The sequence below is a fragment of the Antechinus flavipes genome, chromosome 4 (assembly GCF_016432865.1).
Source record: "Antechinus flavipes isolate AdamAnt ecotype Samford, QLD, Australia chromosome 4, AdamAnt_v2, whole genome shotgun sequence".
Lineage (NCBI taxonomy): Eukaryota > Metazoa > Chordata > Mammalia > Dasyuromorphia > Dasyuridae > Antechinus > Antechinus flavipes.
This window is the reverse complement of record NC_067401.1, coordinates 321,379,867-321,396,594: the sequence shown is the minus strand read 5'-3', so window position 1 is coordinate 321,396,594 and position 16,728 is coordinate 321,379,867. Positions and strand designations below refer to the sequence as shown.

At 37.1% G+C, this 16,728-nt stretch overlaps 1 protein-coding gene across 4 annotated transcripts in view; it reads left to right on the top strand.

The window, feature by feature from the left end:
- The window catches only part of MAP7 (microtubule associated protein 7), a 229,801-nt gene that overhangs the window by 188,390 nt on the left and 24,683 nt on the right, over positions 1 to 16,728 (top strand). For 3 of the 4 annotated variants that reach the window (XM_051997827.1, XM_051997828.1, XM_051997831.1), the window contains 3 exons: positions 87 to 238; positions 6,584 to 6,699; positions 7,591 to 7,874. In XM_051997827.1, coding sequence (XP_051853787.1) covers positions 87 to 238; positions 6,584 to 6,699; positions 7,591 to 7,874 — 552 coding nt within the window. The remainder of the gene's footprint in view (positions 1 to 86; positions 239 to 6,583; positions 6,700 to 7,590; positions 7,875 to 16,728) is intronic. The other variant, XM_051997829.1, reaches the window with a different exon arrangement.

Genomic DNA, 16,728 nt, shown 5'->3' with positions numbered 1-16,728 from the left:
CTTTGCTCCTTTTCCTGCACCTCGTTTCTGGCTTTCCTTCTTCAACTCTGACACTACCCTGTATAAAACAATCAACTGCATCCTAGTTATCCCCATTTGTCCTCGTTCAGCATCTTGCAGCCCCATCAACATTATGTCCTACAAAGCTGCACATTGTAGAAATCCAGCTGACCGGCCCAAACTCTTTGTAACACCACCCGAAGGTACTGGGCGAAGAAGAACTCTGCACAACACAATGGTGAGTAATCATTGGGAATGGGTTAATAAGGGTGCAGCCCCAACAGATTATTAGAACTACAGAGAGATCCAAATAACCTTTGGGGGAGAGAGCAGCTGTACCCTGGCCCCAGTGCCTGGAATATGTGCTCTCCTCATGCCCAACTTTTAGAATCCCCAGCTCAAAAATCAAAATATAGCTAAAATTTGAGCCTCTACATGAAGCTCTTCCTGCAATCCCTACCTACAACACATATACTGTACTGTTGATTGCTTAGTAAGGAAATCTCAGTAAAGAATATCCTCTCTGATTGCAAAGTGGGATCATCTTTGGCAAGTGGGGGAGGTACATGTACATGCTAGGAAATTAGTTTGGGTGCATTGAGATTACCCAAAGTTCTCTTACCTGGACTACTCCATATACAATCCAGTAGACAGATGGCTGCTGACTGACTGAGAATCCATCAATTAATAAGTATTTGTTATTTACCTAGTATGTGCCAGGAACTATACAAAATATTGGGGGTACAAACAAAACAACTTTTGATTAAAAGAATCTTACATTCTTTTAAGGGAAAAATCACATGTACACATAGAAATAAATATAAATACAACTAACACATAATTCCATGTGTGTATACACAGTGTGTTTGTATACATATGTGTGTATATAATTTACCTCTTTTTTTTTTTTTTTTTTTTTTTTTTGGCTGAGGTAATTGGGGTTAAGTGACTTGCTCGGGGTCACACAGCTAGGAAGTGTTAAGGGTCTGAGGCCAGATTAGAACTCAGGTCCTCCTGACTTCAGGGCTGGTGCTTTATCCACTTAGCCACCCAGATGCCCCATTTACCTCACTTTTTAAGGGAAATCACATGTACACATTGAAGCAAATGCAAATAAACATACTTGCATGTGTATTTATACACATACACACACACTACATATATATGTAGGTACATGTGTAAGGATAATTTTATTTGATTTGTGTTTTTGAGGAGTATCACATGTACACATAGAAGTGAATACATACATCACATACTTGTATGTGCGTGTATATACATATGTGCATATGTGTGTTTACGTGTATGGTTTGTTCATTTCCCTGCTTGCTTCAGGTTCCTCATCTGTAAAAATGAGTTGGAGAAGAAAATGGCAAACCCCTCCAGTATCTTTGCCATGAAAGTTCCAAGTGAGGTCACAAAGAGTAGGACACAACTGAAAAACAACTAAACAATAAATAATTGATGGGAGCTGGGGAAATCTGAAGAGGTGGGGGACAGAAGGGAGTCTAATATAGGCACTGGAGTCAACCCATTTCTGCTAAGGCACAGAAAGAAACGTGGCATCTTATGTGCCAATAATGCAAATAGGACAATGTGGGTGGACTATAGAGCATGTGAAGGGGAGTGATGAGTAATAAATCTGGAAAGGTAGGCTGGAGTTAGATTATGAAGAACTTGAAATACCAGAGAGAAATTTGTATTTTATCCTAGATTGGGAGTCGCTGGAACTTCTTAAGCAAGGAAATGAGAATCATTAGACATTGTTGCTGTGTGATAGTCTATAGCACATTTGTGGGGTCATCTGTAAAGCCCACAATGTCATATGGACTTGAGCTGGTATTGTTGTGTCAAACACTAGGGTGACAGTGTTTTGCCTGCCTGTGGTAATGGACAACATCTCCAAAGAGAAACATAAAGAATTTCCCATCTTGGCTCTATCTCATCAGTAAAATCTGGATGGCTGATTTTGAATGCATTTACAAAACTAGTACTCTCTTGGTGTTTTTAAGATGCATTTAGTTGAAAGTTAATTTATTGTGGAATCCCCCGTGATTAAGACACTTGGTTCATTTCCCACCTCAGATATTTTTGTATGAGCTTGGACAAATCACATTAGTTTTCTGGACAGCATTTGTTTGCCTATCTGTGAAATGAGGGGGTTGAACCAGATGGCCTCCAAGGACCTTCCAGATCTAATCTTTGGCCATTAGTCTCTTAAACTTTAATTTTTATATGTCTATTATATGATTTGATCATTAAGGAAAACAACATGTCCATTCTTAATGGAGATGATGCCACAGTCTTGTTCTTTTTCATTACATATCTTGATATAATAAGATAGTTTAGAGATTAGGTTGTGTTTCCTTTATTTTGAAATGCATGAGTATTTTACATGTACTAGAAGAAATGGCCATTTTTTTTTCTGTTTTCCCTCTGGCTTTAACTGATTCATCATCCAACTGAAAGACTCCACTAATTATCCAGCCATGATCATAGCATGGCCTGTTTAATGAAAGCCTAGAACACATTATTTTAAAATTTTAACTCTATAGAATGACTCAGATTTAAGATGAAAGGCTCTTTAAAGGATTTTTCATAGCCCTTTGAGGATAACACGTGTGTAATTGGGCAAACCCGATGTTGGTGCTAAAAGATACAGTATCTCTCAAGCCAATTGTTCTAGAATCTGTCTTTAATTCTTGAGACACTTGCCAAAGGTGAAGAAATTTTTTGATGTGAGAATTTCATATAATTGACTGAACAATTGGGAGAGTTTAGCTTTGGACTTAGAGCCATAGATCTTAGCTAAAAGATTCATCTTCCACACCTTGAATGAATGCAACTAGGGCAAATTTTTTTTGGGGGGGAACCAGACAAACATTTGGGAGTCTTGTGAAATCTATGGACTCCTTTTTAGAATAATGTTCCTTGAATAAAACAAGTACATAGGATTGATGAGGTTTAGATATGGGGAACCCAAATGAAATTAGGGTTTCTGGTAGTCAGGGAGTTAAATGAGGTCTAGTGGCAGGTCCAGGGAATCAAATGGAGGGGTTTGTCTCCCCTGCAACCCCTTGGGATTCAGCGCAAGCATAGGTTCTCTGTAAAAGAATTTATAGACCCAAAAACCTAGATTGATAAAAGAGGTTTATTATGGGTATTGGAAGTAAAGTTAAAGTCTGGTTAAGGAAATAGGTGAGGGTAAAGAGAAGATGGCACTGGAAAAGAGTATTTCAGTGGGCAGAGACTCCTTGGGGTGCCAAGCCTAGCATAGCGCGGCATGTTTGGAACCTCTACAAAGAGAGGGTTTTGGTTTGGCTCTTTTTATAATGAGAGATTTAGCTAAAGGGGGCCCAAGTTGGCTCCTTGCTGGATTTCAGCTAGGGCTAGAATTTGAATTTAATTCAATGAGTTTCAGAACTGAGCCGACCCCACTCAGATAACAAAGATGAAATTGTCCTTGGGGTGGGGTCCCTCACTGAGGCAGAGTTGAAGGAGATTTTCTCCTTTAAGGATTTTCAGAGTTTCAGGGTCTCCTCTTCCTTCCCCCCCAAGCAGTCGAAACTTAAATTCATTTAAGGGAAAAAGGACTTGGGGAAGGGTCCCCTATTGAGGAAGAGTTGAAGGAGATTTTCTCTTTCAAGGATTTTCAGAGTTCCGGGGTCCCCTCTTCAGGATTACTGACAAAACTAATTAGGATACTTAAAGAAACAAGTTTATGGGTACCGTGTTAAGAACCCTATCCTTAAGTATTCCAGATTTAAAAAAAAAATACTTAAATCTTTTTTTTTAAAAGACATTTTTAAAAGACATTAAAGGGAGCAGCTAGATGGCACAGTTGATAGAGTGTCAGCCCTGAAGTTAGGAAGACCTGAGTTCAAATCCAGCCTTAGACACTTAATATTTCCTAGCTGTGAGACCCTAGGCAAGTCACTCAGCCAAAAAAAAAAAAAAAAAAAAAAAAATTGCCTCAGCCCAAAAAAAAAAAAAAAATTAAAAAAACACATTTACCTTAAAATAAAATTTTTTAAAAAAGGAAAATGAAAGAGAAGAAAAAAAAATTATTTCTGCTATAGATACATGGAAGATCTAGGTTAATGAGGTCACAAATCAATTTTTACTATTAGACAAAATAACATTTAAAGGAGATTATACTGGGAATGGCCCTGAGCAAAACTGAAATGACTTTTTTTGTTGTTGACCTTTTTGTCTCTCAACACTAAAAAAACATGGTTCAATTGGCAGCTCTCTCTCTCTTTTTCCTAGTAGAACCTACTTTCAGGAAAGGCTTTGATGAGCTATTTTCACCTTACAATGAATTCTCAACTACTGACCCCATCCATACTCTCCTTTTCCAATCAGTTGCCAAGGCTTTCTGATTCTCCTTCCATACCATCTCTGGCAGTGGTCTTCTCCTTTCTACTCACACAGAAATGTTATTATTATGATCATGCTCTTGTCACTTCTCACCTAGATTATTGTGGTAACCTCCCAATTGGTCTCTCTGCTTCCAGTCTCTTCCCTCTTTCACTTAGTCCTCTGCATAGCTGCCAAAGTGAGATTAGTAAAGCACATGTTTGGCCCTGACTCAGTAAATTCCAATGACTTCCTATCCTCTCCTTCAACCTAAAAAGAAACAAAATAGAAAATGAATAATAGATTCCTTCTGCCACACCTTATTAAAATCCAGAATGTGTGAGTGTTGAAACTTGCTTTTCCCCTTCCCATTCAGATATCTTTCAGACTCAGAGAATTAGGGAAGAAGCGGACTTTTGAGGTTATTTAGTCTCTCTTAGACAGGAGAATTGATTTGCCCAAAGTCACACAGGCTGTGATTAAAAGATCCATGATTTGAACCAAAATCTTTTGACTCCAAATCCAATGCTCTTTCTATTGAACTTCCTTACTACCTTACCCTCTCCACCTTGAAAACTTTTCCTCTTCATATTTCTTTTAATCTGATCTTATCTATGTAAAAATGGTATGCAGGACTGGGAGAGAGATCTTTGCTGTTTGCACACCAATCTGATTTGTTTTAGGATCAGCTCTCCCAGAGATAGCTCTGATCACAGGTGTAACGAAAGGGTTAAAAAAATGGTGTGCTTAAGAGGCTTCAGAGGGAAGGTTAGGAAGGAGACCTTGAAACAGTGATTCCTTAGAACCATGAGAGAACTATGATAGTATATAATACAATATATGTTTTTTATACATATATAATAACCAGTAGAGAACTAGAAGTAAATAATTCCTTATGTTTACCATATTGGAAAATCTCCTTTTTTAATTTTATCTAAGAAGAAACTTAACATTATTGGTTAATTGGGCCTTCATCTCTTGTTAATGACTATTTCTTTAGATTACTAGAAAAAGTGCCAGGTGATAAGGGATTGAGGAGACAATGGAGGAATCAGGTGGATCACTCAGATTTCAAGCATAGGATAAGTTAGTTCAGCTATTAGGATAGTTATCCTTAGAATACTTGTATTATTGTCTTTGCTCTAGCCCAGATGTTAAAGGGCCAGATTTTCATTAGAAGTATTTTGAATATGGGGTGACTTTATTTTAATTCCAGTGGCCTAGCATCATTCCTGCATATCACAGTATTCCTCTGAATTTTGTCTCTGCCCAATTCAACATGGATTCTCTGAAAGGGAAAAAAAAAAATAATAACCTTCTGACCACTTGGTTCAAAACTACAAAAATGCTAGTGTTGAAAACCTTTCTCAGATTTCAGACTTTATATCTGGTAAAGATTTAAATAACTTAAATTCATGACTTAGTAACTGAACTTCCACTGAGGATTAGAAAAACACCACGATTTACAGGGTCCAATTTCTTTCTTTTTTTTTTTTTCTGAGACAATTGGGATTAAGTGATTTGCCCAGGGTCACACAGCTAAAAAGTGTTAGTATCTGAGATTTTCAGGTCCTCCTGACTTCAGGGCTGGTGCTCTGTCCATTGTACCACCTAGCAGCCCCTCAGGGTACAATTTCTTTCATGAAGAAATGCCTTCTGACGATATCAGTATTTTAAAAAAACAAAAGGTATTTCTTTGGGTGCACGAGAGTAAGTCTTTCTTTGTATTTGTTGACAGCAATGGGAGCACAGATTAATGCCTCTTTTGACATATGAGAAGACCAAAAGCTAGATCTGAGAAACCACCTTGGTAGGTTTTAGGGGAACAAAAGATGATGAAACTGAGTTTTGAATTAAAAAAAAAGTTAAACATTTCTAAAGTGTATGGAGCATCCGGGTAATTAAGTTATACTCTTAAGACTTTTCCTAGATCTGAAGCACAAACTTTTTTTTTTTTTTTAAGGGGCAAACTATGAACCATGGAGTCAGCATAATCTTTATTAGTCCCTCATCTTGCTTGATTAAGGTCAAATCCCTGTTTCCAAGCCAGCAGGACTTTGGGAGGCCCTTTTGTTTGGCTTAAATTGTGACACCTGTGATAGCCTGCCCAAAACATTAAAATAAGCATTATTTGATCCTATGACAACAACCACCACCAAATGCTGACTGGGTAAATTCGTTGTCTCTGCTTGTAGAGGATCTAATTCTTGTTTTTTTTTCAACTTAGGGTCATAAAAGAGAAAAGGAGAGAGAAAACATGCCCTTCCATCTCATGTCTGGTATCCGAAGAACCCTGTCTCCATCAAACCCCAAAACTAGATCACCAGCTCCCTCCACAGTTTGGTAAGTGAAGTGCCAGAGGCTAACTTTACCTGAGAATCGTCTCAGGTATGGGAAACTGCCCAAGTTCCTCAACTAAGCTCCTCTCCAGAGACTTTGTTGTTCTCATTTTTTTCATCGAAAGAAACTAGGTCCAGTGGTCTTGTGAAGAGAGCCATCTGTTCTCAGAAAGAAGATTGTGGAGATTGAGTGTGGATTACAACATTGTATTTTTCTTTTTTTGTTATAGTTTGCTTGTATTTTTTTTTCTCATTTTTTTCCTTCTTTAATCTGATTTTTTTTTTGTGCAGCATGATTAATTGTGGAAATGTATATAGAAGAATTGCACATGTTTAACATATATTGGATTACTTGCTATCTAAAGAAGGGGATAGGGAGGAAGAGAAAAAAAATTGTAACAAAGTTTTGCAAGGGTGAATTTTGAAAATTACCTATGCATATATTTTGAAAATTAAAAAAAAAAACTTTTATAAAAAAACAAAACTAGGGATGGTGATGGGAAATCACCCATTTTTAAAGATAAACAAATTTCCTTTTTCAGCCACTTAGCAGACATAATTAAATAAATAATTGAATATTCTTAACTCTTTCTTGGGGAATCCATTAGGAAATACTTATTTGCCTGTCACTGTATTAAGCAATAGAGAGATAGGCAAAAATAACTGCCTCTTACCTCAAGGAGTCCATTCTGTTAGGGGAAAGAATATATACACATATAGTTAGGTTTAAGAAATATTTAAAATAAATGTAACATAAATTGAGGGAAATCAGCATATTAAGATTGCTTCAAGATAGCAGCACTTTTTTTTTGGAAAGAGGAAAATCGAGTTGCTGGTACAAAAAGTAATTCTGACATGTCTTCTTTTATGCCACATTTCCTTATTTATTTTCCAGGCACCCATCCAAGTCCTTGTCTCATTTGCCTGGCACACCCAGACCAACATCCTCCTTGTCACTTGGCCCATCCAAAGCTACTGCTGCTCAGGCACGGCCCCCATCCCCTGGCAACATCCGGCCTATCAAGAAAGAAGTCAGACTTGAGTTGGAGAAAAAAGACTCTGAGAAAGAACCTGAGAAAGTAGTTGAAGCATCATCACTAGAAGGCCAAATTCCTTCAGTGAATGCTGAAGAACCTACAAATGAGGAAGGTTCACCTGTCAAGCCAGAGGCTGCTCCAGGTAAGTCTTAACTCTCCCAGGAACCCAACACAGTGTTTTATGTATAATAGACATTTAGCAAATGTTCATTGTTTTGTTCTTAGACCTGGTGCTTTGAGGGACACCATTTTCCAACCTAACCTGCAATCCTTACCCATACTTCTTGGATTTCTTTTTCAAATGGGGATCTTACAAGAAATGGCTTGTTTTATTTCCCTTTTGGGGTCTCTGATTTGTGCCTATTTGGGTATTTCTTTTCACCCACACACATTGACATCTTCTCTGTAACTTAATTTTAGAGAGTTTCCTTGCTCACTGACAAGTCACTTAATGACTTGTCCAGCATCACACAACCAGTATGTCAGAGAGGAATAAAAAGACTACTATGCAATTGTGAAAACTTAAAAAGGTCGACTGCAATTTAACATCTTTAGTGATATTAGGATAGGAGCAGAGAAAAGGGTTGGCTCAATGATCGATGTTTGGGGATTAGCAGGGCAGAATCAGCAAAGTGGACAAGAGAATTGGAAGATCGTAGAACATGAAAAGTGAATGGGCAACCTGGTCCAACTCTTGTGTAAAACAATTCTGGTATATCCATGAGCCATCATTCAGCTTCTCCTTTGGATCCCATTTACAATGCTTTGAATAAGGATTGTCCACTTCTATCTCCAAGGAGGATGAAGGGAACTCTTTACCTGCAGAAATAGCTCATTCTGCTTCTGAAAACTCTACTTACTAGGATGTTCCCTTCCCCCCCATATCAAGCTTAAATTGTTTTCTTTGAAGTTTCTAGCCATTGTTCCTGGTTCCACCCCGTGGGATTAAACAGAATAAATCTAATCTCTTCATAAGCTAGCCCTACAAAATACATATCTGTATTGATTCCTTTGAGTCTTCTTTTTTCCAGGTTAGACACACCTAGTTCTTTCTGCTGTCCTCATATGACATGGGTTCAAAGCCCATTACGATCATGCTGCTGTTTCCTTCTGGTCACTCTGTAGCTTGTCACTGTTCTTCTTAAACCATGGGAGAACAAAACAGAATATTGCAGATGAAGCATAACAGAGGCAGAGTACAGAAGGACCATCACTACTATATTCCTGGAAGTTGTCCTTAATACAACACAATTGCCCTGGCTACATCACCCTGATGCTAAAAAAAAAAAAAAACTCCTTAGCTTTTTTTCAAAGCAACTTTCTGATTCAAAGGTGGACTGACTTTCTCAAGATCATGATTGTAAAGCAAAGACTGAAGATCATGATGGAGTCAGAAAAAAAAGAGTTGGGCGACATGGGCGGGGTAAGATATTGTGATCAGAGAAGCGGATTCTAGATTCAGCATATTGGAGGGACAACAGTTTCCAATGAAGATGTGGTTTAAGTCATAATCATTGGATTTGATGTTAAAGTGAAGTTGGAACCCCTGCTCTCTCATATACACTTGTAAGTGAGTTTAGGAAAATCATTTATCTTTTAATATTTGTAGCAATGACAGTAAATATAATAATAATGCTTGAGGCACTCTCAACTCAATCCTACTTTTAGTGACTAAGTAATGTAAGATGAAGTGGTAGACAAACTTAAGTGCCTCATTGGCCATATATATATATATAATGCTGTCTTGATTCAATATGGAACTTGCCTCTAGTCCTTGCTTCAAACTGTGCTTTAGAAATTGTTATAGACATTTATTCATAGACTTAATGGGATGAGACTTCTCATCTAGTGTGTACAAAAATTATCAAAGTTATTTTTATTTGAGTCTATAAACTCTTTCTATTCTGATTCCCTATTATATTTCTAAAAGTGGATGTTCCATACCTTCTCTTCCTTCACTTACATACATGATTTTAAAAGGAAGTGAGTTATTTATCAGAAATTAAGAATGGCCAGTCTAGGTATTGCACAGGGATCTCAGAGATATTAAGGAGAATGTTCACAAATAAGAAGTCCAGGCCATGATAAAAAGCCTAGATACAATGAGGAACTATGAATTTTTAGCCTGGAGAAGAGATTTAATGGGGGGAAGAAATATATACTTGTTATCAAATATTTGAATGGCATTTATGTAGAAGAGGGATTCAGATTGCTATGTATGTGATTTCCTTGAAGCCAAGAGGGCAAAACTAGAAGAAATGGACAAAAATCACCAAAGAAGTGATTATAGCCCATCTAAGGAAAATTTTCCAAACAGCTGTCCAAAAGAGGAATGGAATTGACAGCTTCAGAAGCTGGCAGTAGGGTTTCCCATTACTAAAGGATATCAAGCAAATACTAGATAATTGGATGGGAATGTTGTAAAGGCAATTTTTGGAATAGATGATCTTCCCTCTAACACTGAATTCTCTAATGCTACTTTAGGCACAGATATGCTAAGAAGATATCAGTACATGTATTTTTCTCAAAAAATTATAAACTAGAAGGAGTAAGGAAAAGGAATAACTATTTATATAGCACTTACTATGTGACAATCACTGTGCTAAGAGTTTTACAAATATTCTCTTTTTTGATGTTCATAATAGCCCTACAAGGTAGCTACTTTTATTATTGTCATTTTAACTCAGGCTAGGTTGATTTGCCCAGGATCATACAAGATAATAAATATCCAAGTTTCTGAAAGAATACTGAATGAGGTTTTAATCAATTAGCAAATATGTATTATAGATTTACTATATGCCCGGCATTCTACTCAATGTCAATCACACCCAGGCAAAATAAAATAGTTTCTGCCCTCAAGGAGTTTACATTCCAATAACAAAGGCAATATACACATATTTAGACTTATACAAAGCAGATACAAGATAGCCTGAGTGGAGGGAGGAGAGATAAGGATATCAGCCACTAAGGGGACTTGAAAAGTCTTATGCTTAGCTCATTCTTGAAGGAATCCAGGAATTTCAAGTATAGGGTGACTGAAAGACAGCTCTATTAAGGTGAGAGATGGAGTGGTTCTATGTAAGGAAGAGCAAAAAGGCAAGTCTGTCTTGAACCATACATAAAGTGCTTAGAGGGGACTAGCGAGGTAGGCTGGGGCCCAATTCTGCTATTAACTAGGTATGTGGCCTTAGGTGAATTATTTAACCTCTCCACACCCAGTCTTATCTATGAAATAGGAATGATAGATTCATATCTCTGTAAGAGAGTTCAAAGGGGATCCTATATCTTTTCTGTCAACCTCTGAAGATTACTGTGAGAATCATGAGATAAGACAGTGCTTTGAAAATTGTAAAGTTCTATGTGACATTGTTATTGATGTTTATTTGTTTGGATCTTTAAATCTGTCTTTGCCCATATTGACAGCATGCCAGAGCTATCAGTATAAGAGATTTTGAATTATCTACTATTTTGTGTTTATTATCCTTTATTAGCACAACAAATCAATTACATTTATGAAGGTTTTGGAATTCAGTTTCATCTAGTGGAATGTATTTATAGATTCAAAATTAAAGTCTAATTTGTGTTTACTTCTGGTAACTAGGATTTAGATTATATGTTTTTCAAAAAATAAATTTTTAATATTCAAAAAAGAACTTTTCATATGACATTTAAATTTTTATATTTCAAAATAAGGCCAATTTAAAATCCTCATGTCCTATTACGTCTTTTTGAAGTAGAAAGCAAAAAGTAATGAGAGCAATCACCTGAGTAGCTGTTTTGTTAAGAGTTTTCCTATTGTCAATTAAATATATAGTAATATAGGGAAAAAATAGAAGGGGTATATTAGATTTCATAAACTTGAATGCAGCATTTATTAAGTATGAAATGCAAAATATTTTATTAAGCACTGGAGATATAAATAAAAGGCATAAGGACCTCTTAGTCCATTGGTCCTTCCCACTGGGGAAGACAACACATATGAAAAGCTTCATTTGTAAGTTAAATAGAAAAGTCCCATGGTCCTTAGGGTACAGTGACAATAGGGTAATGTCTCTTTTAAAGTTACTTTCATGTCCCTGATTAAATCACATCAGTTTCTGATGTTGGGCCATTTGACAGTGCCAAAGATTTTGGTATTAAGAACTTTCTTCTTTGGGTCTTCAATAGAAATGTCAATTTGGGCACCTGCAGGAGCAGTTACCAGATGTCATTCCAAAGGCTCTTAGATTCAGGATCCTGAGCTATCTCCATTTTGGGCAGAGGGGAAGTGTGATCAAAGTGGTTTTGATAAACTGACCTGCCCAGCACATACTTCTTCTTGTCTCCCTCTCTCGGGGTGCTTTGCTACATCAGGTAGGCTGGCTTGCCTGCTCATGAGTGGCAGTTGGTTGGCAATTGTTGGGGAAGGCTGGGCCCTTCTCCACAGCACATAATGGCTGTGAAGGCTAGACCTGGAAGCAGGACCAATAGTCTGGTGGGGGAGGGTGCTGCTCTTCCTAAGGCTTCTGTGCTTATCTGCCTGTTGGTGACAGTTGGTCAGCAGTTGCTGGTGGTAATAAGGGAGGTAGGTTCCCCTCTCCACAATGTTTTCTCCCCTTCTTTGTTGCTGTGGGAGCTGGGCTAGAAGCAGGTCTGGGGCTTGGGGGGGACACTGCTATTCCCAAGGCTTTTAGGCTTGGAGTTCTGGACTGTTTCTATCAGTGTCCATGGAAAGATGGTGGTGATTCTACTTGCGCCACACAAGAAGCTACCTGCTATTTCTCTCTCAGGGCCTTTTGTTTAGCAGTTGGCAGGGGATAGGTGAACCCTTCTCCACCATTACTGAGCCAATAGCAGGACCAGTGGTACTGTGAGTCTGACTACTCATAGTAAAGAATATGCATAAGGTTAAAAAGCCTGTAAAAATGGCAACTACAAACAAAAAAAAAAATTTTTTTACACAGATGGAGATTCTGGGGGGCTGATGCTTGTTTGTGTCAGAAATAGAAATAGAACCCTTGACTCTCCGATTCAATCTCCTAGTCCATTTATAGCTTTAAAATTATTTTGACAAGATAGCTACTATGTGACATGAGAGTAAGGAAACTCCCTCTACCAATACTGCCTAGAGCACTGAGAAGTTATTAACTTTCTTGAGGGGTTCAGATTATCTTTATTTACATATACATTTATTCACTAAAACATTTAGAAGCAATTTGAGTTGCTTGTGGTAAATTAGAGTGAGGAAGATAGTTTGAAATCTAAAAAGGCAAATTGTTTACCCTTTCTCAGCCTCAGTTTGCAAATGGGGATCTCAAAGAATTGCTGTTAGGACAGAATGGAAGCATACATGAAGCTCTTTGCAAACCTTTAACTTGCTATGAAACTGTTAGCTATTACAAAGTATCAAGTACTGGATATGTGCAATACACAAGACAATGGAAAAGTTTATAATTGAGCAAAAAACAGTTAGATGAATATAGGACAGATGGATCCTCTATGCCAGCTACTGAGCTAAGCACTGGATAAGATTGGGGAAATATTGAATAAATAATAATAAAACTGTGATGGATACAGAATAGCATTGTAAAGTGTTAGACGCTCTATGGACCCAGGACAAATAGGTAATGAGGCAGAATGCTGGCCCTGGAGAGGAAAGACTCCTCTTTGTGGCTTCAAGTCTGGCCTCAGATACTTATTCTGGCTAAGTGACTTAATCTTATTTGCCTTAGTTTCTCATCTGTCAAATAAATATGAAGAAGGAAAATGGCAAATCACTCCAGTATCTTTGCCAAAACCAAACCAAAACAAAACAAAACAAAAAAACCTTAAATGGGATCATGAAGAGTCATTCAAGACTGAAAAAAACCAACTGAACAACAACATCCAGTCCTCTTCTAGATTGTAATGCATCCATAAATTACTGAATATTTGACAATGAGATATATTTCTCAAACCAGTACTCTTTGATGGTATGTATATATACACTGTGCACGTGGATTTATTCTGCTCAAATCCTTTCTTTGCTTAGTGCTTCCATTGCCCAAAAACCACATTAAAAATAAAAAATTCTGATCTGGACACTAATTGGGCTTTTTCTGCTTAAATTCGAGAAATCCATAACATATACTTTAACATATTTAACATATATTGGTCTACCTGCCATCTGGAGGAGAGGGTGGGAGGAAGGAGGGGAAAAATTGGAACAAAAAGGTTTTGCAATTGTCAATGCTGAAAAATTACCCATGCATATATCTTGTAAATAAAAAGCTATAATGAAAAAAGAAATCATTTTCTAAAATATCCAGAATTTTATCCAGAATTTACAGCTTTTATATTTTTAAAACTGATTGTGCTTCCCTTTATCACCTTGTTTGAAAGTATGCATTAATTAACTCATACTCGAATTTGCTTCAAACCATGACAACATACGCCAAAATAGAATCAGAGCATAATTTATTTAAAACCCCATGTTAATAAAAATTAGTGTTGCAATAGAAACTTTGCTATCTTTGGGCTGAAATAATACAACTAAAAGTTGAGATCATCAATGGGATGCAATTGAGGAGTTTTTAGGAAAAAAGAGAATAGGAGTCCTTGCTTGAAGGGTTTTAAGATGTCTTTTACTTCTGTTGCCTAATTTCAAATCTGAGTCTAATGATGATGGACAAAGGAGGAAAATTTAAAATGAACACCAGGATTCCTGAGATACTTCTTGGCCATTCTCTCTATGCCCTTTAGTAAATTCACTCAGCTTCTATGCATGTGATATATCTTTACCTATAAGTTAATGCAATACTTTAGGTATAAGTGATTTAATAATCAGCCTGGGTCCTCTTTCCATTGAGACAGATTGCAACCCCTCTGTGACCACATGTACAGTATTTGCAAATTGCCAAGCTGAGGCACATGTTCATGTATAGTCACGGGCAACTAGTGAGGAATCTCTCTAAACTTACTTAGAAAAATTTTGAGTGTTATCTCTTATCAGTTAGCAAATAAACATTTTTGAAGTGCCTACTACATGCCAGGCCCAAACTTCTGTTTTTCCAGGATAGATTAGGACACAGGTTCATCAATACCCCATGATGAAGCATTAGAGTGGAACTTTGGAAGAAAAAACTGCAAAATTTTATATAGATAGGTAGATATATATGTATGTGTGTACACACACACACACACACACACACACACACTAAAAAAAAAAGTCAACATCATTGATGAGAGGTGGGAATTTGCCTTTTTAAATTACATTGAAATTCATGGAGAAAATTGAAGCTATAATCTATCCTGGAGCACAAAGAAAGCTGGGGTAAATAGTGGTCAGTAGGAAAATGTCTTATGTACATTGTTTCAGGGCAATCCTTGACTTAGTGTTCAGAGTTTGCTTGCCCAAGGGTGGGCATAGTCATGTAAAAGTAAATATGCAAAATGTCATGGTGTTCTAAGAGAGAGTTGGGAAAGGACCAAAGAAAACCTCAGAGCCAAGATTGTCTGCCTATGTTTTGTTTCCACTTAGGGTACTCTCCTGTTAGGCCTGGAAAGCCCAATGAAGGCATTAATATTCACAATATTTATAACTCAGGATCAGAAGATGCTAGAAAGTGATTAAAGCATGAAGGAAATGTGACAGAAAGAAAGTAGATAAATAACATGAAAGGAAGTGTTGCCAGAGGAGAGGAAAAGAATAATGAGAGATTTTAAAAGCCCAAAGAAGATAATGTGTATATTCATTTGTTCAATAAACATTTATTCATTGCTCAGCCTGAAAGCAAGTGTGTTTGCTGGGGTGCTTGTTTTTACCAAGGTATAAGACAGGATAATACGGTATAAAGCAGGATAATCCCTGCTTTCAAGAATACGGAATACAGTCAGCAGAAAAGCTTATTTATATTAGAGTGAAGTTAAATGACCAATAATCTTAGATGTAGGGAAAAGACAGACATAATACAACTAACATTTCTTTAGTGTTTTATAGTTTAGAAAGCACTTTACATATTTAATTTGAGCATCACAACCACCACACAAAGTAGGTGCTATTATCTCCATTTTGTGGATGAACAAACTGAGGCTAAGAAAGGATAGGTGGCTTGCCCAGAGTTGCAAAGCTGCTGGGTGTTTGAACAAATTCTCCCCTGAAATTCAGTCTCCCTGAAGATATTTCCAATATTCTGTCCACTGTAATGCCAGCAACCACATTAAAATTGACAGCTACCAGAGATGATATGATGCCAGGATCTCACTGTAATATGTGGTTGATCCTAGATGGCACAGGGCAGTGGTATCAAACTGATAAAGAAACAGACATCACCAGGTCCATTAAACTGAATAATAAGGATCCTTGCGGGTTACATATTTACTAAGAAACCATGCAGTAATATATGTTTTGGTGGATTTTTTTTTAATGTTTCCCAATTATATTTTAATCTGGTCAGGGCCTCATTTCATTGAGTTGCCAGCAGCCCGGGATTTAACACTTCTGTTGTGTAGACAGTACAAGTGCATACTGACATCCCAATTTTCTTTTTCATCTTATATTGGAGCATGACCTCCGGACTTTTGGATAGGAGCTAGGAGGGTATAATGAATGGCGAGGAATTTCTTTTTATATCTTTTATGACTCCAGTGAAAAAACCTTGAAATTTGAGTTGTTGGTTGTTGCTTCTTCATCTCTCAGTCAAACAGATTGAGATGAAGGTATGGGATACACAAACATAGACAGACATTGTATGTTCTTTGGCCATAGCCTACTCCTTCCTGATAACAGTGTGAGAGGTAAGAAAAGTATAGCCTCAGTGCATCTCATTCCTGGCTCATGATGGCATGATTTCAGCTGTAATATCTCCATGGTAAAAATGCTGAGGATTGGATTACACGATAGTTAAAACTGTATAGACTATAATAGCAATACTATTAGTAATTATTGGCTATCAGATTAAAAGCAGAGAAGAAATGAGACAAATGGAAAATTTTATCTTCCACTTTGTATATTTCCATACTCACAGTGGGTACTGATT